Genomic DNA, 26,349 nt, shown 5'->3' on the forward strand with positions numbered 1-26,349 from the left:
AAGAACTGCAACATATACACGGCCCAGGCACATTAATGTGACCATGTGCAATAACCACTTGCAGATGGCAGTGGCAGCACTAGAAGTGGAGAAAGCATGTTAAGGAGATGTGGAAAACAGTGCAGCCGTTGTCCTAATGTGAAACAGAGTGATTTATCTGATGTCCAAAAGGGCACGATCAGTGGCTTTTGGGCCAAGGTTGCCACTACCCATAACTGGCGCCAAGGGTTCTGTGGCTCACCATGGGCCATAGGCGACAGGTGAATGCCAATACTGCAACTGGACATCCACTTGCCTAATTATAACCTTCTTTCACATGTGTGTTCTGCCACCAATTGACGAGTAGACTTTTTACCTATCCTACAAATATCTACATCTACATGTATACTCTGCAAGCCACCCAACAGTGTGTGGCGGAGGGCACTGTACGTGCCACTGCCATTAACTCCCTTTCCTGTTACAGTAGCGTATGGTTCGCGGGAAGAACAACTGCCGGGAAGCCTCTGTGCACATTGGAATCTCTCTAATATTACATTCGTGATCTCCTCGGGAAGTATAAGTAGAGGGAAGCAATATGTTCGATACCTCATCCAGAAATGCACCCTCTCGAAACCTGGACAGCAAGCTACACCGCGATGCAGAGCGCCTCTCTTGCAGAGTCTGCCACTTGAGTTTGCTAAACATCTCTGTAACGCTATCATAACCATGTGACAAAAAGCGCCGCTCTTCTTTGGATCTTCTCTGTCTCCTCTGTCAACCCGACCTGGTACGGATCCCACACTGATGAGCAATACTCAAGTATAGGTCGAACGAGTGTTTTGTAAGCCACCTCGTTTGTTGATGGACTACATTTTCGTTGATGGACTACATTTTCTAAGGACTCTTCCAATGAATCTCAACCTGGCACCCACCTTACCAACAATAAATTTTATATGATCATTCCACTTCAAATCGTTCCGTACGCATACTCCCAGATATTTTACAGAAGTAACTGCTACCAGTGTTTGTTCCGCTATCATATAATCATACAATAAAGGATCCTTCTTTCTATGTATTCGCAATACATTACATTTGTCTACGTTAAGGGTCGGTTGCCACTCCCTGCACCAAGTGCCTATCCGCTACAGATCTTCCTGCATTTCGCTGCAATTTTCTAATGCTGCAACTTCTCTGTATGCTACAGCATCATCCGTGAAAAGCCACATGGAACTTCCCACACTATCTACTAGATAGATTTTCTTGGCATGATGCATCTGCCAGCAGGACAAAGCAACATGTCACACGGCTTGCATTGTACAGGTGGCCTTTTCAGATGCATCACATTTTATGCTTCATGGGACAGATGGCCGTATGCATGTATGAATCGTCTGAAAGCAAAGACGCTGCAAGCAGGAGGTAGCGTTATGGTCTGCAGAATGTTTTTCATGGCATTCCCTGGGTTATCTCATCATTCTGGAAGACACAGTGGCTCAACATGTGTCCATCCATCCTTGGGGAGCGTGTCCATCCCTATAAGCAGTTTAATGTAATTGGATAGATAAAATCTACTCACCAAGCGGCAGCATAACACACACATAAAAGAAGGTTATTACTAGGCAAACTTTTGGAGCCAATGGCTCTTTCCTCAGGCAGAAGGGTTGAAGGGGAAGGAAGAGGGGTTAAGGAAAAGGACAGGACAGGTCTAGGAAAAGGGATAGATTTTGGAAAAGTCACCCAGACTGAACTGGATGAGATTTGAAAACCTGAGAGCTTAAAGGTGGAATACATGGTAATATGTAAGACAGACATTACTGCTAATGTGTACTGCTACTGTCTAAGAGCTAAGTGCATTGTTTGTAACAGAGTTGGGAGGGGGACATCGAAATCTAGACAAATAAGAAAATGAAAGATGTGGAAAACTAAAATGGAGTGAAGAAAGGAGTAATTACTGTGAAGAAACGCTGACACAGAAGAAATCAACATAAATTAAGGCCAGGTGGTGAGAATCCATGACATATTGTAGTGTGTTCCCACCTGCAGAGCTTGAGAAACTGATGTCTGGGGCAAGAATCCAGATGGCACATGTGGTGAAACAGGCCCTGAAGTCATGACTGTTATGTTGCAGAGCATGCTCTGCAACAAGATATTGTGTGTTGCCAGTATACATCCTCTGCCTACGCCCATTCATTTTAACTGACACCTCAGTGGTAGTCATGCTGATGTAAAAGGCTGAACAGTGTTCCATAACAGCTGGTACATGGCACGTGTCATTTCATAGGTGGCTCTTCCTTTGATAATATATGTTTTGCCAGTTACAGGGCTAGTATAGGTGGTGGTAGGAGGTGCTTAGGGGAAGTCTTGAAGTGAGGATGTTCACAGGGGTAGGAGCCATAGGGGAGGGAGATTGATGCAGAAGGAGCATAGGATCTGATAAGAATATTATAGAGATTGGGAGGCAACAAAAAGCTATTCTAGATGTGGTGGGTATAATCTTAAAGACAATGGATTTCATATCAGGACATGATTTTAGGAAGTCACGGCCTTGTCAAAGTAGCTGATTAATACATTCCAGACCAGCATAAACCTGAGTTACCAGTAATGTGCTCCAAAGCTGGTTTTTGGAGGGATTAGCAGTACCAGGATTGGTTGTGAGAATGGTGGTGTATCGGTGTAATGACTCTGCATCTGAACAAATACGTTTGCCTCTAATGCCAAGGCTGTATGGGAGCGAACATTTGATGTGGAAAAGTTGGCAACTGTCAAAATGTAAGTACTGTTGTTTGTTAGTAGGTTTAATGTGGACAAAAGTGTGTAGCTGGCCTTCAGTGAGGATGAGATCAACATCATGGAAAGTGGCATGGGATTCAGAATAGGACCATGTGATTGGGTAGAGGTATTCAGAAGTTCCAAGAATTTTAACAGATCAGCCCTACCATGAGTCCATATGGTAAAGATGTCATCAGTGTATCTAAACCAAACCAGGGGTTGAAGACTTACGGATCCCAGGACAGTCCCCTCCAAGTGACCCACAAAAAGGTTGGCACGGGAAGGGAGTCATCCTGATTCCCATGGCCATACCCCTGATCTGTTTGTATGTCTGCCTGTCTAAGGTGAAGTTGTTATTGGTAAGTAAAAGTTGATTAACATGAGTAGGAAGGATGTCATAGTTTTGGAATCAGGTGGGCGCTGACTGAGAAAATGGTCAGTAGCAGATAGACCATGTGTGTGGGGGATGTTGGTACAGAGGGAAGTGGCATCAGTGTTGACAAGAAAGGTGTGTGGTGGAAGTGGGATGGACAAGGAAATGGTTGGTATCTTTGATATCGGAGGGAAGCCTTCGTACTTTGGGTTGCAAGTGCTGATCAGCTAAGGCAGATGTACATTCAGTAGGTTCTTTGAAGCCAGCAACTTTAGGATGGCCAGGATGATTGGGTTTGTGGATCTGAGGATGAAGGTAAAAGGTGGTGGTGAATGGTTTGGGAGGGTGAGAAGTTCTGTGGATTGAGGTGTTAGTCCTTGTGAGGGGCCTGAGGCTTTAAGGGGGGACTGCAGGTCAGTTTGAATCACAGGAATGGGATCGTGATGGCAGATGCAGTATGTAGAGGCGTCAGACAGCTGGTGTAGACCTGCACTAACATACTCCTTTTGGTTATGTACCGCAGTGATCGATACTATGTCTGCTGGAAGGATAATGATGTAGTCATCAGCGTTTAGGGAATGTAGAGCCTGGACTTCTGCAGAGGACAGGTTAGGGTTATGTTGCAAGGACCTGAGGAAGGGCTGTGAAGGAATGCTGGATGTGGGGAATTCTTGGAAGACTTGTAAGGGATGATTTGAGGTGGTGGATAAAGTTGAGATCGTGGTTGGGACTGTTCAGGACAGGGTTCAGTGATAGGTTTGCTGTTGGAAAGGTTTTGGTATTGGGTTGCAAAGTGATATCTGCACTTGATATTGCTTGTGAAAAAGTAGGTCCTTCACCAAAGCAGTGTGATCGACAGTTGGTTTAGGGTTGAAAGTGAGACCCGTGGATAATACAGGAATGCGGAGAACTTTAGATGAGAGGTTGGACACTGCACTGTTGTGACTGGTTCTTATGATTATGGCTTATTCTTGGTCTGGGAGGCAGTGTGATGTTAAGGAGGTTGGCCAAGTTTGGTTTGTAGGAGAGGAGTGGCTGCTTAAGGAGCTGCAGGGGGACAGGAAAGGGAACATAGGTAGTTTAGGAGAAGTTCAAACTGCAACTGCATGCCAGACTTCATCCCAAAAAGCTATCCATCCTTCTCCTAAACTTCCTTTAACAGTGGTGTTTCCCTTCCTGACCCTTGGCAGCTTCCTAAACGGCTAAGAGCTAAGTGCATTGTATGTAACAGAGACAGAAAGGGAATGGCGAGAAACAGACAGGTAAGAAAATGAAAGATGTAGAAAACTAAAATGGAGTGAAGAAAGGAGTAGTTATAGTGAAGAAATGCTGAGACAAAACAAATTAACATAAATTAAGGCAAGGTGGGTGGCGAGAACCAAGAAAATGTTGTAGCGCTAATTCCCACCTGCGGAGTTCTGAGAAACCGGTGTCTGGGAACCTCTACAGTCCTTCGCCTTCAATCCTTCTGCCTGAAGAAGAAGCCACTGGCTCCGAAAGCTTGCCTAATTATAAGCTTCTCTCACATGTGTGTTCTGCCACGGATTGACGAGTAGATTTTCTTACCTATCCTACAAACAGTTTTCCTTGGCACGATGGCATCTACCAGCAGGACAAAGCAACATGTCACACAGCTTGCATTGTACATGTCTGGTTTTAAGAGCACCTGGATGAGGTGACCATAATCCTCTGACCACAAGACTCCCAGGAGTTAAATCCATTCGAGAATCTGTGGGACCAGCTCGATCGGGCTGACTACACTTTGGATGTTCATCTGAGAAACCTAATGCAGCTGGCCACAGCACTGGAGTTGGCAGGGCTCCACATACCTGTTGGTAGCTTCCACAATCTCACGGACTCTCTTCCGGCACATCTCGCAGCAGTCTGCACTGTGAAACGTTGTTATTCAGGATTTTGACAGATGGTCACCTCTATGTGGTTGGACAGTGTGTAATTTTAAGCCTGCTTACTTTATTCAGTGCTGAAAGACCTGAGTCGAAACAAGGCCCTGGGAGTAGACAACATTACATTAGAACTACTGAAAGCCTTGGGAGAGCCAGTCCTGACAAAACTCTACCGTGTGGTGAGCAAGATGTATGAGACATGCGAAATACCCTCAGACTTCAAGAACAATATAATTATTCCAATCCCAAAGAAAGCAGGTGTTGACAGATGTGAAAATCACCGAACTATCAGTTTAATAAGTCACAGCTGCAAAATACTAACACGAATTCTTTACAGATGAATGGAAAAACTGGTAGAAGCATACCTCGGGGAAGATCAGTTTGGATTCCGTAGAAATGTTGGAACACGTGAGGCAATACTGACCCTACGACTTATCTTAGAAGAAAGAGTAATGAAAGGCAAACCTACGTTTCTAGCATTTGTAGACTTCGAGAAAGCTTTTGACAATGTTGATTGGAATACTCTCTTTCAAATTCTGAAGGTGGCAGGGGTAAAATACAGGGAGCGAAAGGCTATTTACAATTTGTACAGAAAGCAGATGGCAGTTATAAGGGTTGAGGGGTATGGAAGGGAAGCAGTGGTTGGGAAGGGAGTGGGACAGGGTTGTAGCCTATCCCCGATGTTATTCAATCTGTATATTGAGCAAGCAATAAAGGAAACAAAAGAAAAGTTCAGAGTATGTATTAAAATCCATGGAGAAGAAATAAAAACTTTGAGGTTCGCCGATGACATTGTAATTCTGTAAGAGACAGCAAGGGACTTGGAAGAACAGTTGAACGGAATGGACAGTGTCTTGAAAGGAGGGTATAAGATGAACATCAACAAAAGCAAAACGAGGATAATGGAATGTAGTCGAATTAAGTCGGGTGATGCTGAGGGAATTAGATTAGGAGATGAGACACTTAAAGTAGTAAAAGAGTTTTGCTATTTGGGGAGCAAAATAGCTGATGATGGTCGAAGTAGAGAGCATATAAAATATAGACTGGCAATGGCAAGGAAAGCATTTCTGAGGAAGAAAAATTTGTTAACATCGAGTATAGAATTAAGTGTCAGGAAGTCATTTCTGAAAGTATTTGTGTGGAGTGTAACCATGTATGGAAGTGAAATGTGGACGATAAATAGTTTGGACAAGAAGAGAATAGAAGCTTTAAATGTGGTGCTACATAAGAATGCTGAAGATTAGATGGGTAGATCACATAAGTAATGAGGAGGTATTGAATGGAATAGGGGAGGAGTTTGTGGCACAACTTGACTAGAAGAAGGGATTGGTTGGTAGGACATGTTCTGAGGCATCAAGGGATCACTAATTTGGTATTGGAGGGCAGCGTGGATGGTAAAAATCGTATAGGAAGACCAAGAGATGAATACACTAAGCAGTTCAGAAGGATGTAGGCTGCAGTAGGTACTGGGAGATGAAGAAGCTTGCACAGGCTAGAGTAGAATGGAGAGCTGCATCAAACCAGTCTCAGGGCTGAAGACCACAACAACATACTTTATTCAAGCTTTGGTCTCCCTTCACTCCCTCCAAAACTAAACTGGCTCTTGATTGATGCCACACAGAATATAATCTAATTAATGTAAAATCTGCAACTTAAAACCCTTGTGTTCAGCTAGGAGGGATGGACTGGCTGTAAATTGTGACAAACACTTTCTGTGGCCTCAAGCCTACTTTGCACAAGTTTTTGGTGAAACTTTCAGGATCCATCACACACTAACTTGTAAGTGTGTGTTAATAACAGCCATCACAAGAGATGGTGGAAACACCTTATTGGTAGACACAATGTATTGCGACGAGCCGAAACTACTTTCGTCCGCCCGCAACAGTGGGTTCTTTGATTGCTCTGGAAGAAGGTTCATCATACTAGAACACATGAAGCATTAGTTCACTTTATTACATAAATGAATAAAAGATTTACTTAACTTTGACACTGTTCTTTGTGACGGGAGCACTGGATAATTTACAACTGTCATTGACTATTACTTGATGCACTAAGTAACAGACTGTTCTCTTGAGGTAGAATGTTCATCATTTACAACAGAACATTTCATCCCAAACTTTAACTGTCACTGTCTTGCACTATGATGTTGACCACTGTAGCTGAGGTCACAAACGGGACACAGAGCTCTTGCAGGCTCAACGTTTATTGACCTCAGTGTGAGGGTGCTGCTGTGCTTAGAGGGGAGATGTGGTCTCGAGGAGTGTTTCCCATACATCCTTGTGGATTGCAACAAGACCTTCCTAATGTCTGTGATACTGATTTGCATTGCCAACTTTGGTGTGGCACAGCGATCTGTGGGTGCTACTACACATTGCTGTTCCAAAGTTTTCACTTAGATCGCAGGAGAAATATTCAACATAACAACTACCTTAACACACTATGTGCTAACAGTGATCAGACTGAATTTTTGAAGAAGACCATGTCATTTTCATGGGAAAACACACTCAAAGACTTTATAAGGAATTTAATGTGAAATTTTCTTCTTATTCTTTTGCTGTATCTGGGTAGATTTCAGGCTCAAGCAAACAGTAAATAATGGAAAATGAAGCTTTCAGCTTCTAGGCTAACATAGCTAGCTGGCTACAGATCTGTATATCATCACAATCTAGATTCCACTTTCAAGTAAATTGGCTTTGCCAAAATGCAACTGAATTAAATCCTTTCAAACTAACCTAAACCTTGGACTACACTACAGATAAATTGCCTTAAATGTAGAGTCTGCCTTTGAGATGGAGCCATTAATAATAGTTAAAGACTGACAGTGTTAAAGTGCTGTGTATACTAATAAAAGAAAGTGCTGTAAATGGCAGAAACAGAAATTGAAAGTACCGTCCATAAAAGGTGCGTAGTTTGTATCATTTTGTCATCACAACCAGTATTAGTATATCAGATGACATCATTAAGAACATACTAATAGAACAGGCACAGGTACAAATTATGTATATATTTTATTGGTTACCATATAATATCCTCCTGTACTCTGTTTCAGGTGTGACACTTCGATACTTTTGCACCATATTGTGAACAAGTACAGCACAGTGATGGTCCATGTAAAGTTTAGCCCTGATTAATAGGTGCTGCTTCGATTTTGTTAATCAAAAATAGTACAGTAGTATTACTTTGAGAGGAAAGGTATTTTGAGCAGTTGTGTAGCAGAATATCAACAGTGTAGGAAAACACAGATTGCTACAAATCGTAAAGAAGACATGTCAAGTTGCAGACAGGCACATTTAAAAGACACTCACACAACGCTTTTGGCCACAGCCTTAGTCGGTAAAAGAGAGACATACACACTGTTCTGGCATGAGATGCTGGAGTTGTCAATTATATGTGCAAGAGGTGTGATTGTGTGTGCTTGGGGGGGGGGGGGGGGGGCTGAAAGCTTTATGTGAGTGTCTTGTAATTGTGCATGTCTGCAACTTGATCTGTCTTCTTTACGGTAAGTAGCAACCTGTCTTTTCGTAAGTTGTTGTTATTCCTACTTGGAGTTTTCATTGTTTGTATAGCAGAATATTTTTGTTGCAGTGGTACGGGAAGCAAGACAGCTGACTACCCACGGCAGCCACCATACAACCCCAATTATCATGGGACACAACAGGCACCACCTCCTTATAACCCAAATTATCACGGCACTCAACAGGCACCGCCACCGTACAACCCAAATTACCACGGCACGCAGCAGGCCCCACCACCGTACAGCCCTCCAGGCCATGCTCCCCCTGCCTACAATCCAAACCAGCCACCTCCAGCGTACAGCCCAGGCCACCCGCCAGCCTATCCGGGCTACCCGACCCATCAGGCTGGATACCCTGGCTACCAACAGGGCTACTCCGGCTATCAAAACCATCCGGGTGGTTACTCTGGGTATCCCGGCCATTACGGAGGCTACCATCAGGGTTACCCATCGTACTCGGGGGGTGGTGGTGGTGGTGGTGGTTACTATGGCTACCAGCAAGGTTACCCTGGATCTCCAGGCTTTGGTCATTATCCGGGTGGCTACTATCCTGGTGGTGGCTCACAGTGGAGTCCTCCGGGCTACACCTCCAGCTACAGTATGATGCCAGGGCTCTTCGGTGGATATGGCGGTGGAGGCGGCGGCTTTTTCTCGTCGAGCTACCATTCCAGCCCATTTGGATACTCGAAGAGTTATTTCAGGCCAAGTTTCCCGATGATCATCTTCTTGCCGATGCCACAGTGAGTACTGCTAAGGATATCAGTTTATTTTTATTTCTATAATTATCTTATTTCCTTTATTATTAAGCACACTGAACAAAATATTAGGCATCTGATTGAAAGAGTCTGCTGATTCTTTTGGAGATCTGTAGATGTTGTGGGACTGGTACCAGATGGTCATGTGACCCTCCACCTCTGACGTAAGTCAGGGCAGTGTAGTGCATAGTGACCAGATGGTCATGTGGAATCTGTACAGTGAGATAGATCAGCATGGAGACTTGATAGAATGGCAGAAAGGAGGTATCATGAATGAAGTGGCCTAATTTGTCAGTGTATGAAGGGAGGCCATCCAACATATCTACAAGGTGTGGTGTACCTATTGCAGCCCTGTAACACATTGGTCATAAAAAGATACCAACAGACAGGTACTCTTGTCTCTAGCCAATGACAATCAGTTTCAAACAAGTCAGGAATGGCTACTGTCCTCCAATGCAGTTCCATCTCAGTTTACGAGTAAACATTGTGAAGGGAACTGCATGCAGTGGATATTTGGAATTGGGTACCTCACAGAAGGCCTTTGGTCATGATGACCATAAAGCTTGAAATCTTTACTGAAACAACCAAAACAGAACAATAACTGACTGAACTGACTGGATAGGTGTAATCTGGTCCAAAAAGTCACCATTTTGCCTCTTTTTCACACGATGCAGGGTGTCTAGCTCACCAATGCCCCTCTGGAGCATTTAATCTACATTGTGTAGTGAGTGTAATTCAGGCCAGAGATGACAGTGTGATGTTTTAGGGGTGTTTTTCATAACATGTCTTGGACCCACTCATCAGGCTACTGTGGACTTGATTGTGTATATTGTTTCAACATTCTTGGTTACAAAGTACTGCTCTTTGTTCATGACGAGCATGCTGTGGACACTGCCATTCATCAAGATGGCAACAGTTATGCTCACAGGGCTGCACACATACATTCCTGGTTTGATGAAAACTAAGGCACACTGTCGAAACTCAAATGGCCAACTCAGTCATCCAGTTGTAGTCCCATATAAAATGCCTGGGATTATTTGGAAGGGTGAAACATAGCAGTCAGCATCAAAAAGTGGCTCCGCCTGGATATGACATATGGTACCTGAAAGAGCTCATGGGTGCTCTTTCTTAACACACTGATGTCATTACCGGGGCCAGAGGACTCTTGGTGGTTAATTACCCACTTCATAATGATTGACCCTTGACTTTGAGCTCATATTCAATTTACATCAAATGGCAAATATGAATGTGTTGCACCTTGTTGGAATCGTGGAAATATCTACGTTTAGTTGGTGTGTGAATACTGCATTTTAGTTGCAAAGTGGGCTACATACATGATGATATTCAAGTGAAAGTTTGCTTTTTCGGTCATTTTTTGCTGATTGTCAACTTTTGGGAGTCATAGAAGTCACACTGTAACTGGGAGAAAAATTTCCTTTGCACAGTTTAAAGACACAACTATATGTAATTACAGTTAAATATTCATTGCTTTCCAACCAACCATTTTGTCCTAATAATGTTGGATGTACATTGCCACAGTTCAGATAATGTATAATAATATGTGTTAACATGTATCAATATGTATTAACAAGATGAACAGTGTAAATGCAAACTCTTTTGTTACCATACACAGCTGTTATGAATTTATGCATATAAATCTACATAAAGCACTAACACCTACATCTACTTCTACATCTACATCCATACTCCGCAAGCCACCTGACGGTGTGTGGCGGAGGGTACCTTGAATACCTCTATCAGTTCTCCCTTCTATTCTAGTCTCATATTGTTCATGAAAGAAAGATTGTCGGTATGCCTCTGTGTGGGCTCTAATCTCTATGATTTGATCCTCATGGTCTCTTCGCGAGATATACGTAGGAGGGGGCAATATACTGCTTGCCTCCTCAGTGAAGGTATGTTCTCGAAACTTCAACAAAAGCCCGTACCAAGCTACTGAGCGTCTCTCCTGCAGAGTCTTCCATTGGAGTTTATCTATCATCTCCGTAACGCTTTCATGATTACTAAACGATCCTGTAAAAAAGCGCGCTGCTCTCCGTTGGATCTTCTCTATCTCTTCTATCGACCCTTTCTGGTACGGATCCCACTCTGCTGAGCAGTATTCAAGCAGTGGGTGAACATGTGTACTGTAACCTACTTCTTTTACTTTCGGACTGCATTTCCTTAGGGTTCTTCCAATGAATCTCAGTCTGGCATCTGCTTTACCGACGATCAACTTTATATGATGATTCCATTTTAAATCACTCCTAATGCGTACTCCCAGATTATTTATGGAATTAACTGCTTCCAGTTGCTGACCTGCTATATTGTAGCTAAATGATAAAGGATCTTTCTTTCTATGTATTCGCAGCACATTACTCTTGTCTACATTGAGATTCAATTGCCATTCCCTGCACCATGCATCAATTTGTTGCAGATCCTCTTGCATTTCAGTACAATTTTCCATTGTTACAACCTCTCGATATACTACAGCATCATCTGCAAAAAGCCTCAGTGAACTTTCGATGTTATCCACAAGGTCATTTATATATATTGTGAATATCAACGGTCCTACAACACTCCCCTGTGGCACACCTGAAATCACTCTTACTTCGGAAAACTTCTCTCCATTGAGAATGACATGCTGCGTTCTGTTATCTAGGAACTCTTCAATCCAATCACCCTATTGGTCTGATAGTCCATATGCTCTTACTTTGTTCATTAAATGACTGTGGGGAACTGCATTGAACACCTTGCGGAAGTCACGAAACACGCATCTACCTGCGAACCCGTGTCTATGGCCCTCTGAGCCTCGTGGACGAATAGCGCGAGCTGGGTTTCACACGATCGTCTTTTTTGAAACCCATGCTGATTCCTACAGAGTAGATTTCTAGTCTCTAGAAAAGTCATTATACTAGAACATAATACTTGTTCCAAAATTCTACAACTGATCGACGTTTTATATATTGGTCTATAGTTCTGCACATCTGTTCGATGTCCCTTCTTGAAAACGGGGATGACCTGTGCCCTTTTCCAATCAACGCTATGCTCTTCTAGAGACCTACGGTACAGCAAGAAGGGGGGCAAGTTCCTTTGCGTACTCTGTGTAAAATCGAACTGCTGTCCCATCAGGTCCAGCGGCCTTTCCCCTTTTGAGCGATTTTAATTGTTTTTCTATCCCTCTGTCATCTATTTTGATACCTATCATTTTGTCATCTGTGTGACAATCTAGAGAAGGAACTACACTGCAGTCTTCCTCTGTGAAACAGCTTTGGAAAAAGACATTTAGTATTTCAGCTTTTAGTCTGTAATCCTCTGTTTCAGTACCATTTTGGTCGCAGAGTGTCTGGACATTTTGTTTTGATCCACCTACCGCTTTGACATAAGACCAAAATTTCGTAGGATTTTCTGGCAAGTCAGTACATAGAACTTTACTTTTAAATTCATTGAACGCCTCTCGCATAGCCCTCCTCACACTACATTTCGCTTCGCGTAATTTTTGTTTGTCTGCAAGGCTTTGGCTATGTTTGTTTGCTGTGGAGTTCCCTTTGCTTCCAGAGCAGTTTTCTAACTCAGTTGTTGTACCACGGTGGCTCTTTTCCATCTCTTATGATCTTGCTTGACACATACTCATCTAATGCATATTGTACGATGGTTTTGAACTTTGTCCACTGATCCTCAACACTATCTTTACTTAAAACAAAACTTTTGTGTTGAGCTGTCAAGTACTCTGAAATCTGCTTTTTGTCACTTTTGCTAAACAGAAAAATCTTCCTACCTTTTTTAATATTTCTTTTTATGGCTGAAATCATCGATGCAGTAACTGCTTTATGATTGCTGATTCCCTGTTCTGCGTTAACTGTTTCAAATAGTTTGGGTCTGTTTGTTACCAGAAGGTCTAATATGTTATCGCCATGAGTTGGTTCTCTGTTTAACTGCTCAAGGTAGTTTTCAGATAATGCACTTAAAAAAATTTCACTGGATTCTTTGTCCCTGCCACCCGTTATAAGTGTTTGAGTCTCCCAGTCTATATCTGGTAAATTAAAATCTCCACCCAGAACTATAACATGATTGGGAAATCTACTAAAAATATTTTCCAAATTTTCCTTCAGGTGGTCTGCCACAACAGCTGCTGAGCCAGGGGGCCTATAGAGACAGCCAATCACCATGTTTGAGCCTGCTTTAACCATGACCTTCACCCAAATTATTTCACATTTTGAATCTCTGTGAATTTCCTTCGATACTATTGTACTTTTTATTGCTATAAACATGCGTGCTCCTTCACTGTCCAGCCTGTCTCTGCGGTATACATTCCATTCCGAGTTTAGAATTTCATTACTGTTTACATCTGGTTTCAGCCAACTTTCTGTCCCTAGTACTATGTGGACATTGTGACTGTTTATTAATGAGAGCAGTTCTGAGGCCTTTCTATAGATGCTCCTATAGTTTACTATTACCACATTAATATTGTTATTCCCTGTTGCGTTTTGCCTACTACTACCTTGTCGTGTCTCAGGAGGCTTCTTGTCGGGCCTAGGGAGGGAATTCTCTAACCTAGAAAACCCACATGTGCACTCAACACGTACTCTGCTACCCTTTTAGTCACTTCCTGCATGTAGTGCATGCCTGATCTATTCAGGGGGACCCTACATTTCTTCACCCGATAGTGGAGGTCGAGAAATTTGCAACCCAGATCTCCGCAGAATCGTCTGAACCTCTGGTTTAAGCCTTCCATTCGGCTCCAAACCAGAGGACTGCAATCGGTTCTGGGTATGATACTACAAATAGTTAGTTTAGATTCCACCCTGCGAGCGAGGCTTTCTGCCTTCACCAACTCCGCCAACCACCTATATGAACTGAGGATGACCTCAGAACCCAGATGGCAGGAGTCATTGGTGCCGACATGAGCAGCAATTTGCAGTTAGGTGCACCCAGTGCTCTCTATCACTGCCGGCAGGGCCCCCTCCACATCTTGGATGAGACCCCCCGGCAAGCAGACAGAGTGAACACTGGCCTTCTTCCCCGACCTTTCCACTATTTCCCTAAGGGGCTCCATCACCCGCCTAAGATTGGAGCTCCCAATCACTAATAAACCCCTCCCCCCGTGTTCCTGCTCGGACTTTGCTGAAGGAGCGGCCACACGTCCACTCACAGGCAGAGCGGGCAATGCCACACGGCCAGCCTCCACATTGACCCTCAGCCTCGTGCGCCGCGAACGCCGCTGAACCCTCCACTCCCCTTGGGAAGAGGGTGGCCCAGCTGCGCCCGGTACCCGCGAAGGTGTCTCGGCAGCAGGGACTGTGGGTGAAGCATGTAACACCTGGGGTGTACCATGCGATGCAACAGACTCCCCACTGCCGCTACACTCTGAGGCAGCAGCCTGAAGACGGCTGACCGTGGCCATCAGCACGCACAGCTGTTCACGAACAGTGGCTAGCTTCTCCTGTGTCTGTACACAGCAGTCACACTTCCTATCCATCCTAAGAAATCAACAATTTACTGTAGAGAGTTAATCAACTTTTAACTAGACAGGTGATTCACTAAAGGTGGCTGATAGCTGACTAAACTGTGGTTACTAGACACTTCTTGCTGGAAGTTGTCACCAGCATCATCATCTTGAAGCATATATAGCCATAGGCTGGGTCTGTTTCTAACATAAACCTCACCATCTAACATAAACCTCACCATCTTGTCCTGTTTTCCCTCGATCTTTCTATGTTCACTCTGGTCCAGCCCTCACTTCATTTTTTCAGTACACTCCTGCTTACCTTTCAGCCATATAATCCTTGGTCTTCCCTCTTGGTCGTTTCCTTCACATCCGTATTTCATATGTAAATCATCATGGGAATTCTCTTTAAATGTACTAATATCACATGTTTAATTTATTTGCTTTTGCTTCCTTATGCGCCTCATTCTGGCATATGCCATGTCGCTGGACCTCTGAACAGTAGATTTCAGTTTCATTGTTCACTGTTGTAATATTACCCAGTATGTTGCCCCATTTAAACTAAAATGATCGATTAAATAAAAGTAGACACTTCCACAATTCTGGCAAGGTGCAACATGACGTTTATCATGTGATGTAACCAGAATATGAGATCAAAGTCAAGAGTCAATCATTACGAAGTGGTTATATTAATAAAAACAATCAATTTTTAAAAATAAAATGTATCTGGATAAATAAAAAAATCTACTCACCAAGTGAAATATTATTCCATATAGATTATCCATGTTTAAAAACCAGTTAAACTATGGCTTATGGCTAGTATGTCTCAGCTGAGAGGAAAGAAAGAAAATTGATTATTGTGATATGACTGCCCCACCCCTCCTGCTCACCATTAATTTATCAGGAGCATTGTGGCACCATCTTCCTTCTCACATTCTCAGAGATTCTTTTTTAGTATGTTTTTATTTATTTTTATTTTATTTTTTTATGTTTGAGTAGCTGCCTCATTCTCAATCCCTCACCTCTCTTGTCCTCCCTCCCTTGAAGAGACCTACACTTCCTAAAGCTAGCAATACTATTTTATTCAGAATGAATCTATGACTCTGCAGCCAATTGTACATTGCTTTGAAACTCCCTGGCCAATTAAAACTGTTTGACAGACTGGGAGTCAGACCCAGAACTTTGCCTTTGCTGGTGATGGCTTTACTGACTGAGCTATCCAGCCGTGGCTTATAACCCAAGGTTCTGCACTCAAGTCCTGGTCTGACAAGACAGTTTTAATGTGTTCGAAGTTTTGAAACAGAGTACATTGTGCTAAAAATTGGAAGTATTAGTCTGAAAGTGACCTCTTGTCTAGACTGTGGCTTAGCCTTTCCTCAGAGATAGTTAGGAGTGCTGATCCTACAAGGTATGCAGGAGAACTTGTTGAAGTTTGGAAAGTCGGAAATAGGTTGAGACACACACTGAAATACACGTACTGATGTTTCACAGTAATATTTAGTTTATATCTTTTGTGAACTGGCTTGTGGTTTTCTAGGCCAGACAGCTTAAGACTGTTTTATTTTTTTATGTATGTTTGTGTTGGCTGTACTAAGAGTTGCATCTTCTACAGGTTGGTACTGGCAAACACAAGTGTCTCTTTATGTACTTTACATATTTTTAAAGGGGATTTTCGTTCTTGCACAGTTAACTTTAAAAATTAAATTTAATATACTGCTAAGTTAGTAACATGCCCAGTAGATGATATTCACTATAAACATTATGATGTGAAACGGGTCATCTGGTAAACTTGGAAAACATTTTTTTTAACGTGTGGAAATTGTTTACGTGGCTGCATCTTGGCCATTTACTGTGTTTTTTCTGTATAAATATTAGCTTCATTGAACCATTATGCTATGGTATTCAAGCCGTTAAAGAGAAACATTTTTAATCTACATACGAAAACACTTCTGCTACCTGTCAGATGTTTTACTTGCGCAGAAAGTTGTCAAAGAGTCTTATGGCTGTATAAGTCACCACTTTATACACTGAAAATCCAGGATAGAATGTAACAATATATTGTTACTTTACGTACTGAAGTTAGAAACACTAGATGATAATGCAAATCATTTTTTCTTCTAGTGTTGTACTTGTGAAAATCTCAGCTACTTTTCATCTCAGACAGATTGTTGATAGCAAATTTTGAAAGTGAAAGTGAGTAAAAATACTATGTGGCTGTGGTAAATATTCCCAGCTGCTTCAAGAGATATTTCTTGTATTTGCCTTTGAAAATTCCTACAAAAGAAAAGTAATCTAAACTAATTATGTTAAGAGAATATGCCTACATATTTCTCACCTGTTTTGCAGCTACCACTACCCTCCAAGCATTCCACCGAGGAGGACTTGGGGCTGTGACTGCTACGTCCAGGACAAAACAGCGGTGTGCACATACAAGCTAAAGGATGACCACATACCTTCATGTGTGAGTTCGTCTGTCACTGCAGTGTTCATCCAGTCGAGGGAGGTGGACCGGCTGTCGGTTGACGCATTCAGGTTAGTGCTTATTTTGTAGTAGGTTGCTACCTGTATTCAGGCAACATGCTATCACTGAAAGTGGCCACTTTGACTGTAGTCTGGAATGGGTCCAGCCACCCTAATGGTCTCTGTACTTCATTCAGTCCCTGCCAAGCAGCATACTCATTCTTCATAAGGACGACAAGAATGATGACTTTTATACCTTATGTATCTGGTACTGTCAAAACACATACTTTTACTACTGTATTATGAGTAAATCTTATTTTAAAATTTGTCAACCTTCTTCTGCCTGAATGAGACAGTTAAGAAAAGTTACTCTTTGCTTCATTTATTGTCTACTCTCAATAAATAAACAAATAAAAATAAAAAAATAAATAAAAATAAAAAATAAAAAATCACCCTGCTTCTTTCCTCCTTCATCGATTGTTGCGGTATACAATGAGAAAATGTGATAAATAATCATTAATATGAACTCATGTTAATAGTGCAGTGGGTTGTTGTAAAATAAAAATGATCTTTACACTCAGCATAAATTTAATGTTTAACATTGTACTGAACTTTTAGATAGGTATAACTGATTTATGTTGGATACTTACAGTTTCCACACAACTCAAGACAGTGAATTTGAATTCACAAGACATAGTGTGTGGGATGTGTCTAAGAGTAAGGAATCGGAGGATTATGAATACCACCAACTCTGTCTGAGCTCGACACATACTACATGCGGAAAAGAAAGCACGGAAAGTGAAGAATGTATTCAGTACTTAGTGTCACTATCTGCTCGCCCCACAGAGGATAAGAAATTGAATGAATTAAAAAAGTACCAATATGGCACTAACTATGAGCAGGGAAGAAAACGTCTGAATAACAAGCTGTTTCAGACAGTAACAAAACAGTTCTAGGCATCTCCTGGCATATTTATTACGCAGTAATGAATACATATGTTATGCAAACAGCTCTGGTTGTCATCTGTCCCTGATTTCTTTTCCAAAGTTAACATTAGCCTTGGTCAGGTTGCATTTATTTTGCTCACCTGTTCTTGTAGTGTTACTCTTTCCTTCTCATGACACTGTCCTTATTTGGTGCATTTAAATTTAGCAGCCTGTTACAGTATTGGCCCTAGTACAGCTTCTTAATGCTTGGTGTTGTGAAACAAGCGACACGCCATGTCTTTGTGTAATACTCACTCACTGATCATAGTACTGAGTAACATTACTGAGCTACTTCACACATGCAATCCATAACATTTCTGTTCAGATTTAATTAAAAACTGCTAATTAATCAGTTGCTTCTGTCCTCAATGTGGATAGAAAAGTTTGCATCCAAATAATAGAACTTCCTTTTACACAGAAGTTCTAATGATGTTTTTTTTCTGTAGGATACTTACATAACAAGTAGTTTTGCTGATGAACTTTTCATGTCGTTTGACTGACAGATTAACTTTCTATTATATAGACAGGGTTGGTTTGGAGCATTGGCATAAAAGGATTTTCACTGATAATTTTCATCAAAATACATACACTCTATTTTTGAGTTCAAGACTGCAGAATGTGTATGCACACAGATATAGTGTCCACCTCTACTGAAAGAAGTTCCAATTGCAGTTGGCAATCTTTTATTTTAATTTCAAATACATTATCACAATGACAGAACACTGGCAGTTATCCGTATCAAAAGTAAGGTAGCTTTCCATTGTGTTCCCAGCATTTTGCTTTGTTGCTCTTTCTTCTGCTTAGAGTTGCTCAATGTAGTTTTTTTGCATGAGAACTCCCCCTTGCTGTTATACTGTTTATAATTTTACACTTCCCTTTAATTCTATGCTACTTACTCTAATTCTGTGTCCTTGTCCATATTTAAGTGCTCTGTCTTTACTTTTCTAGCTTTTTTGATCCATATTTCAATTTTGTGATATTGTATATTTGTTTTTGTATTACCTTCCTATTTGCTGTATATGTTCTCCCTAACTGTTATTACCAAGCGAGGTGGCACAGTGGTTAGACACTGGACTCGCATTCGGGAGGAAGACGGTTCAATCCCGTGTCCGGTCATCCTGATTTAGGTTTTCCGTGATTTCCCTAAATCGCTCCAGGCAAATGCCGGGTTGGTTCCTTTGAAAGGGCATGGCCGACTTCCTTCCCCATCCTTCCCTAATCCAATGAGACCGATGACCTCGCTGTCTGGCCACCTTTCCCAAAACAACCCAACAACCCAACCACCCAACCCAACCTAACTGTTATTTCTGTCTTCCTTTCCAAATTCTTCACCTAACCTTTACCCTTATTGAGAAAATTGTTTACTCTGCTCCCAAATGATCAGCTATTTCACAAATCTCCAGATCAAATAGGCCATGCAGAAATAAACTAGGCGTAAGGCATCTGCAATTATCATATTGTCACATTGAAACTACAATCAGTTGAAATCCGAAGCCAGGGTCGTCAGTGAAGTACAGATAACACTGAAAGCACGTTCATTACTGACATCAATGCACAGCCCCAGCAGGCCCGAACTTCTGTATGGAGAGAGCTGTTATTACAAGAAACATTGATTATTCCAGACTGCTTCTATGTTTACATACACTGAATATTTTAGAATAAACAAACATAAAATATTTTAAGAACTTTCTGGAAAAGATAAGTACTAAATAATAAACAGATGCTGGTGTTAGGATTTGAACTGGCAACCCGCAGCATGCCACACAGTGACTCCTAGCCACCATGCTACAATGCAGTAGTATAATATTTGTGATTCATATAAGGTTCTGCAATGTGCTTACATTCTATGTATGTAAAATAGGAGCAGTCTCTGCTGAGGCATGCACTTCATGATACACTATACTTGATTTAGGATTCTAAATGATATTATTGTTATTGTTTTATTTATTTACTTACACATTTAAACAAAGCTTTCAGGTCCCTTCTTGCATGTAACCAGACATCCTCAGTGAGTTAACATTACAGTATCTATATTACACGAGCAATAAATAATAGATAGTAATAAATACAGTAATTATAATAAACACACTAATTAAATCCATACACATTATGTAAGGGGATAAACGCATGCACGTGTGTGTGTGTGTGTGTGTGTGTGTGTGTGTGTGTGTGTGTGTGTGTGTGTGTCCTCAAGTACATCTTCCTTGCATAGACCCTCTATATAGTCCTGCCTCCTTTCTGAGTTCCCTTCCTTGCTTAGCACTGATTCTCCATCTGAGCTCTTGATATTCATACAGGTGGTTCTGTTTTCTACAAAGTCCACTTCAATTTTCCTGTAGTTGGCATCTATCTTACCCCTAGTGATATATGCTTCCACATCCCTACATTTGTCCTCCTTCCATTCCTGCTTAGCCATTTTGCACTTCCTGTTGATCTCATTTTTTAGACGTTTATATTCCCTTTTGCCTGCTTCATTTACTCCATTTTTATACTTTCTCTCTCCATCAATTAAATTCAATACCTATTCTGTTACCCAAGGATTTCTACTAGCCTCGTGTTTTTACCTACTTGATCCTCTGCTACCTTCACTATTTCTTCTCTCAAAGCTACCCATTTTTCTTCTTCTGCTGTATTCATTTCCCCTGTTCTTGTCAATCATACCCTAATGCTTCCTCTGAAACTCTCTACAACCTCTGGTTCTTTCAGTTTATCCAGGTCCCACCTCCTTAAATTTCTACCTTACTACAGTTCATAACCAATAAATTGTGGTCAGAGTCCACAACTGCCCCCCTGGAAATGTCTTACACTTTAAAATCTGGTTCCAGAATCACTGTCTTACCATTATATAATCTATCTGAAACCTTCCAGCATCTCCAGGTCCCTTCCCCATATACAACTCTCTTTCATGATTCTTAAACCAAGTGTTAGCTGTGATTAAATTGTGCTCTGTGCAAAATTCTACTGGGCGACTTCCTCATTAATTCCTTTCCCCCCGTCCACATTCACGTACTACTTTTCCTTACCTTCCTTTTCCTACTATTGAATTCCAGTCCCATGGCTATTAAATTTTTGTCTCTCTTAACGATCTGAATAATCCCATTTACCTTATCATACATCTCTTCCTCATCTGTGGAGCTGGCTGGCATATAAACTTGTACTACAGTGGTGGGTGTGGACTTCATGTATGTGTGTCTTGGCTACAATAATGTGTTCACTATGCTGTTCATAGTAGCTTATCTACAATCCTGTTTTTTTTTTTTTTTTTTTTTTTTTTTTTTTTTTAAATGCATCATTAAACTTACTCCTGCATTACCCTTATTTGATTTATAACACTGTATTCACTTGACAAGAAGTCCTGTTTCTACTGCCACTGAACTTCACTAATTCCCACCATATCTAACTTTAACCTATCCATTTCCCTTTTTAAATTTTCTGACCTTCCTGCCCGATTAAGTGATCTGACATTCCACGCTCCGATCCGTAGAATGCCAGTTTTCTTTCTCCTGATAACAATGTTCTCCTGAGTAGTCCCCGCCTGGAGATCTGAATGGGGGCTATTTTATCTCCGGAAAATTTTACCCAAGAGAATGCCATCATCATTTAACCATACAGTAGAGCTGCATGACCTCGGGAAAAGTTACGGCTGTAGTTTCCCCTTGCTTTCAGCTGTTCGCAGTAGCAGCACAGCAAGGCCATTTTGGTTGATGTTATGAGACCAGGTCAGTCAATCATCCAGACTGTTGCCCCTGCAGCTACTGAAAAGGCTGCTGCCCCTCTTCAGGAACCATACATTTGTCTGGCCTCTCAACAGATACCCTCTGTTGTGGCTGCACATACGTCAAGGCTAACTGTATTGCTGAAGCATGCAGGGCTCCCCACCAATGGCAGGGTCCATAGTGGGCAGGGGGGGGGGAGGGGGGGGGGGGGGGAGTGACATGACATCATAAACAGTAAGATGCATGAAAAAGTGCCGTGTCATGATGCATGGTGTTTAGATTTATTACTTCTGTGCTACTCACTCTATTTGCAATAAATTTTACAGACATTATCCACATATTCTCCACCCCACCATAAACAATGGATCTTGTCATTGGTGGGGTGCCTTGCATGCCTCAGTGATAGAGATAGCTGTATAGGTCCAACCGTGTTAATAGTGTATCTGTTGAGAGGCCAGACAAACATGTGGTTCCTAAAGAGGGGATGCAGCCTTTTCAATGATTGCAGGGGCAACAGTGTGGATGATTAACTGATACAGCCTTGTAACATCAGCCAAAACGGTCTTGCTGTGCTGGTACTGCCAATGGCTGAGAGCAAGGGGAAACTACAGCCGTAATTTTTCCTAAGAGCATGCTGCTCTGCTGTATGGTTAAATGTGATGTCGTCATCCTGAGTAAAATATTCCGGATGTAAAATAGCGCCCCACTTGGATATTCAGGTGGGAAACTATGCGGGAGGATGTCATCAGGAGAAACAAAACTGATATTCTGCAGACTGGAGCATGGGATGTTAGACCCCTTAATCACAGAGGTAGATTAGAAAATTTAAAAAGGAAAATGTATATGTGGATATAGAGGGAATTAGTAAAATTATGGGTCAGGAGAAACACAACTTCTGGTCATGTGAATACAGGGTTATAAATACAAAATCAGATAGGGGTGATGCAGGAGGGGATTAATAACTAATAAGAAAACAGGAATGTGAGTAAGCTACTATGAACAGAATAGTGACCTCATTATCGTAGCCAACATAGACACAAAGCTCACACCCACCACAGTAAAAAAAGTTTGTGCCTACTAGCTCCACAGATAATGAAGAGATTTAAGGAAAATTATTATGGTGGGAGACTGGAATTCAATAGTAGGAAAAGAAAGAGAATGAAAAATTGCAGTTCAATATAGACTGGGGGAAAGGGAAGAAAGAGGAAGCCACAGCGTAGAATTTTGCACAGAGCATAATTTAATCATCACTAACACATGGTTTAACAGTCATCAAAGATGGTTACATATGTGCAAGAGGCCTGTAGACACTGGAAGGATTCAGACTGATTGTATAATGGTAAGGCAGAGGTTTTGGAACCAGATTTTCAATTGCAACACATTTCCAGGGGCAGATGTCTTTTCTGACCACAATTTATAATTATGACCTGTAAATTAAAACTGAAGAAACTGCAATAAGGTAGGAAATTAAGAAGATGGGACCTGGATAAGTTGAAAGATTCAGAGGCTGTTGAGAGTTTCAGAGGGATCATTAGGCAATGATTGGCTAGAACAGGGGAAAAGAATACAGTAGAAGACAAATGGGTAGCTTTAAGAGAAGGAGTTAGTTGAGGATCAAATAGGTAAAAATACAAGGTGTAGTAGAAATCCTTGGATAATGCTGGAGATAATGAATTTAACTGATGAAAGAAGGAAGTATAAAGATGCAGCAAATGAAGCAGGTGAAAGGGAATACAAACCTCTAAAATATGAGATTGACAGGAAGTGCAAAATAGCTAAGCAGGGATGACTAGAGGACAAATGTAAGGATTTAGAAACATATGTCATTAGGAGAAAGATAGATACTGTGTACAGGAAAATTGAAGAGGCATTTGGAGAAGAGGGAAGCAGCTGTATGAATATCAAGCTCTAAGATGGGAAAGCTGAAAGATGGAAGGAGTACATAGATGGTCTATACAAGGGATATGAAGTTGCAGGCAATATTATAGAAATGGAGGAGGGCACAGATGAAAATGAGATGGAGAAATGATACTGAAAGAAGAATTTGACAGAGCATGGAAGATCTAAGTCAAAACAAGGCCCCAGGAGTAGGTGACATTCCATCAGAATTATTGATAGCCTTGGGAGAACCAGCCATGACAAGACTCTTCCAACTGCTGTGTGAGATACGAAACAGGCAAAGTACCCTCAGGCTTCAGGAAGAATATAATAAATCCAATTCCAAAGAAAGTAGATGAGAACAGTTTAGTAAGTCATGGTTGCAAAATACTAATACGAATTCTTTATTGAATACAGAAAAAAAAATATTGGTAGAAGTTGATCTCGGTGAAGATCAGTTTGGATTCCAGAGAACTCTAGGCACACACGAGGCAGTACTGATCCAATGACTTATTTTAGAACATAGGTTAAGGAAAGGCAAACCTCTGTTTATAACTACGAACTTGCAGCATGCTGGAAGTGAAAAACAAGTCCTCAGCTTGTCTTTTAATTGAAATAAATGGTTGTGGCTTCATTGTAAGTTGCATTGAGAAGTATACATTTTTTATTTCTTGATGTTGACTAGTTTTGGACACTTGTATCCATTTTCAGACAATCCATGCTGTAAGTGTGACAAATACAGGGGAAAGCCCATGTACAGAAAGTGCCCCTGCAGTAATCAAAGCGTTATGTGGCTGACTTAACAGCTGCAAATTACACCACATGGGACAGAGCTTAGAGACAGACATTCATAGCATTTGTATGCTTAGAGAAACCTTTTGGCAGTGTTAACTCGAATACTCTCTTTGACATTCTGAAGGTAATAGGGATAAAATATAGGGAGCAAAAGACTATTTACAACGTGTACAGAAACTGGATGGCAGTTATAAGAGTCAAGGGACATGAAAACGAAGCAGTGGCTGAGAAGGGTGTGAGACAGGGTTGTAGCCTATCCCCAGTGTTGTTCAGTCTGTACACTGAGCAAACAGTAAAGGAAACCAAAGAAAAATTTAGACTAGAAGCTCAGGGAGAAGAAATAAAAACTATAAGGTTTGCAGATGGCATTATTATTATATCACAGATGGCAAAGGACTTGGACAGTGTCTTGGAAAGGTGGATATAAGATGAACATCAACAAAAGCAAAATGAGGATAATGGCATGTAGTTGAATTAAATCAGGTGATGCTGAGGGAATTAGATTAGGAAATGACACACTTAGGGATTAGCTACTTGGGCAGTAAAATAACAGTGATGGTTGAAATAGAGAGGATATAAAATCTAGACGCAAGGGCAAGAACAGCATTTCTGAAGAAGAGAAATTTGTTAACTTTTAATTTTAATAATCAACAGCCTCAGCTGCAAAGTGTACCTAAATTTACCTAGGTTTCAGTTGGGATAACCCAACCTTCTTCAGAATAAAAGTAACTGCCGTTTGTCGATAGTGGACATTGTCAAGATGATACTACAAATCCACACATTATCGTCAGACTGAAAAAACTTATCTGAAGCTGCCTCGGCCCCACTTTGTGACCATGATGCGGCAGCCATGAGTGCTGTACTGGAACTCGGTGATGAATAAAACAGTGTGTGTGAAAATCTTTACAATTTTTAGGCCCCAGAGTTCCTTCCTAGATGGCTCAGAATGCACCCTATCAACTGATTCCTTCTTTTAGTCAAGCTGTGCCATAAATTCCTTTTCTCCATAATTTAACTAAGCATGTCTTCATTAGATACTGGATCTACCCAAATAATCTAAAGCAGGGATTCCTAACCTTTTCAGCTGGCGGACCCCTTCTTCAGTCAAAAATCCATGGTGGACCCCTCGTCAGCCAAGAGCACAATAACTTTAAATTTCAGAGCGAAACCCATGGGAACTGAAAGCTTCTTAATGCATGCGCCATGTTCCCAATTCGTCTAGCATGCAAGAAAACAATATCATTAACACACGGCTTTATGAGATTTGCTGCAATGGTATGAGCTTTGCCTGTTTTTGCCACTCGATAAATAACCAAGAAAGAAGCTTTTAATGAATTTTTATTAATTGTTTTTGCACAAGTTTTTATGCAATGCTGAGAAGCAGCTAGTTCAGCACTCTTCCTTTTGAAAAAAAATTGATGTCTTTATTCTGGAAATCTGGGTGAGTACCTTCAAAATGATGGTGCAATTTAACTGGAACCATTGAACTGTTCAGGACGACTCGCACACAAATTACACACTGAGCTTTACCCTTCTTTGTCTCCATAAAGCCCACTTCTAAATAGCTTTCGTTGTACTTACGCTTCTTGGTTATTCCACTTCTACAGGATATTGCAACCAATGGAGTACTTGCAGCGTTTTCACATAATAAATCCGACTGTGGAGCTTCTTCGACAAAGCTCGATCCGTGCATGCGTAAAAGGTTTCAGCGCATCTAGCGCTGTGAGCTGGCGCACAAACGACCCCCATATTGTTGCGAAACAGTCGATCAGAGAAGCCG

At 41.4% G+C, this 26,349-nt stretch overlaps 1 protein-coding gene across 3 annotated transcripts in view; it reads left to right on the forward strand.

The window, feature by feature from the left end:
• Window positions 1–26,349, forward strand: part of LOC124550840 — a 277,592-nt gene that overhangs the window by 217,415 nt on the left and 33,828 nt on the right. For all 3 annotated transcript variants that reach the window (XM_047125566.1, XM_047125567.1, XM_047125568.1), the window contains 2 exons: window positions 8,608–9,276; window positions 17,081–17,266. In XM_047125566.1, coding sequence (XP_046981522.1) covers window positions 8,608–9,276; window positions 17,081–17,266 — 855 coding nt within the window. The remainder of the gene's footprint in view (window positions 1–8,607; window positions 9,277–17,080; window positions 17,267–26,349) is intronic.

Source organism: Schistocerca americana, chromosome 9 (genome assembly GCF_021461395.2).
Source record: "Schistocerca americana isolate TAMUIC-IGC-003095 chromosome 9, iqSchAmer2.1, whole genome shotgun sequence".
Lineage (NCBI taxonomy): Eukaryota > Metazoa > Arthropoda > Insecta > Orthoptera > Acrididae > Schistocerca > Schistocerca americana.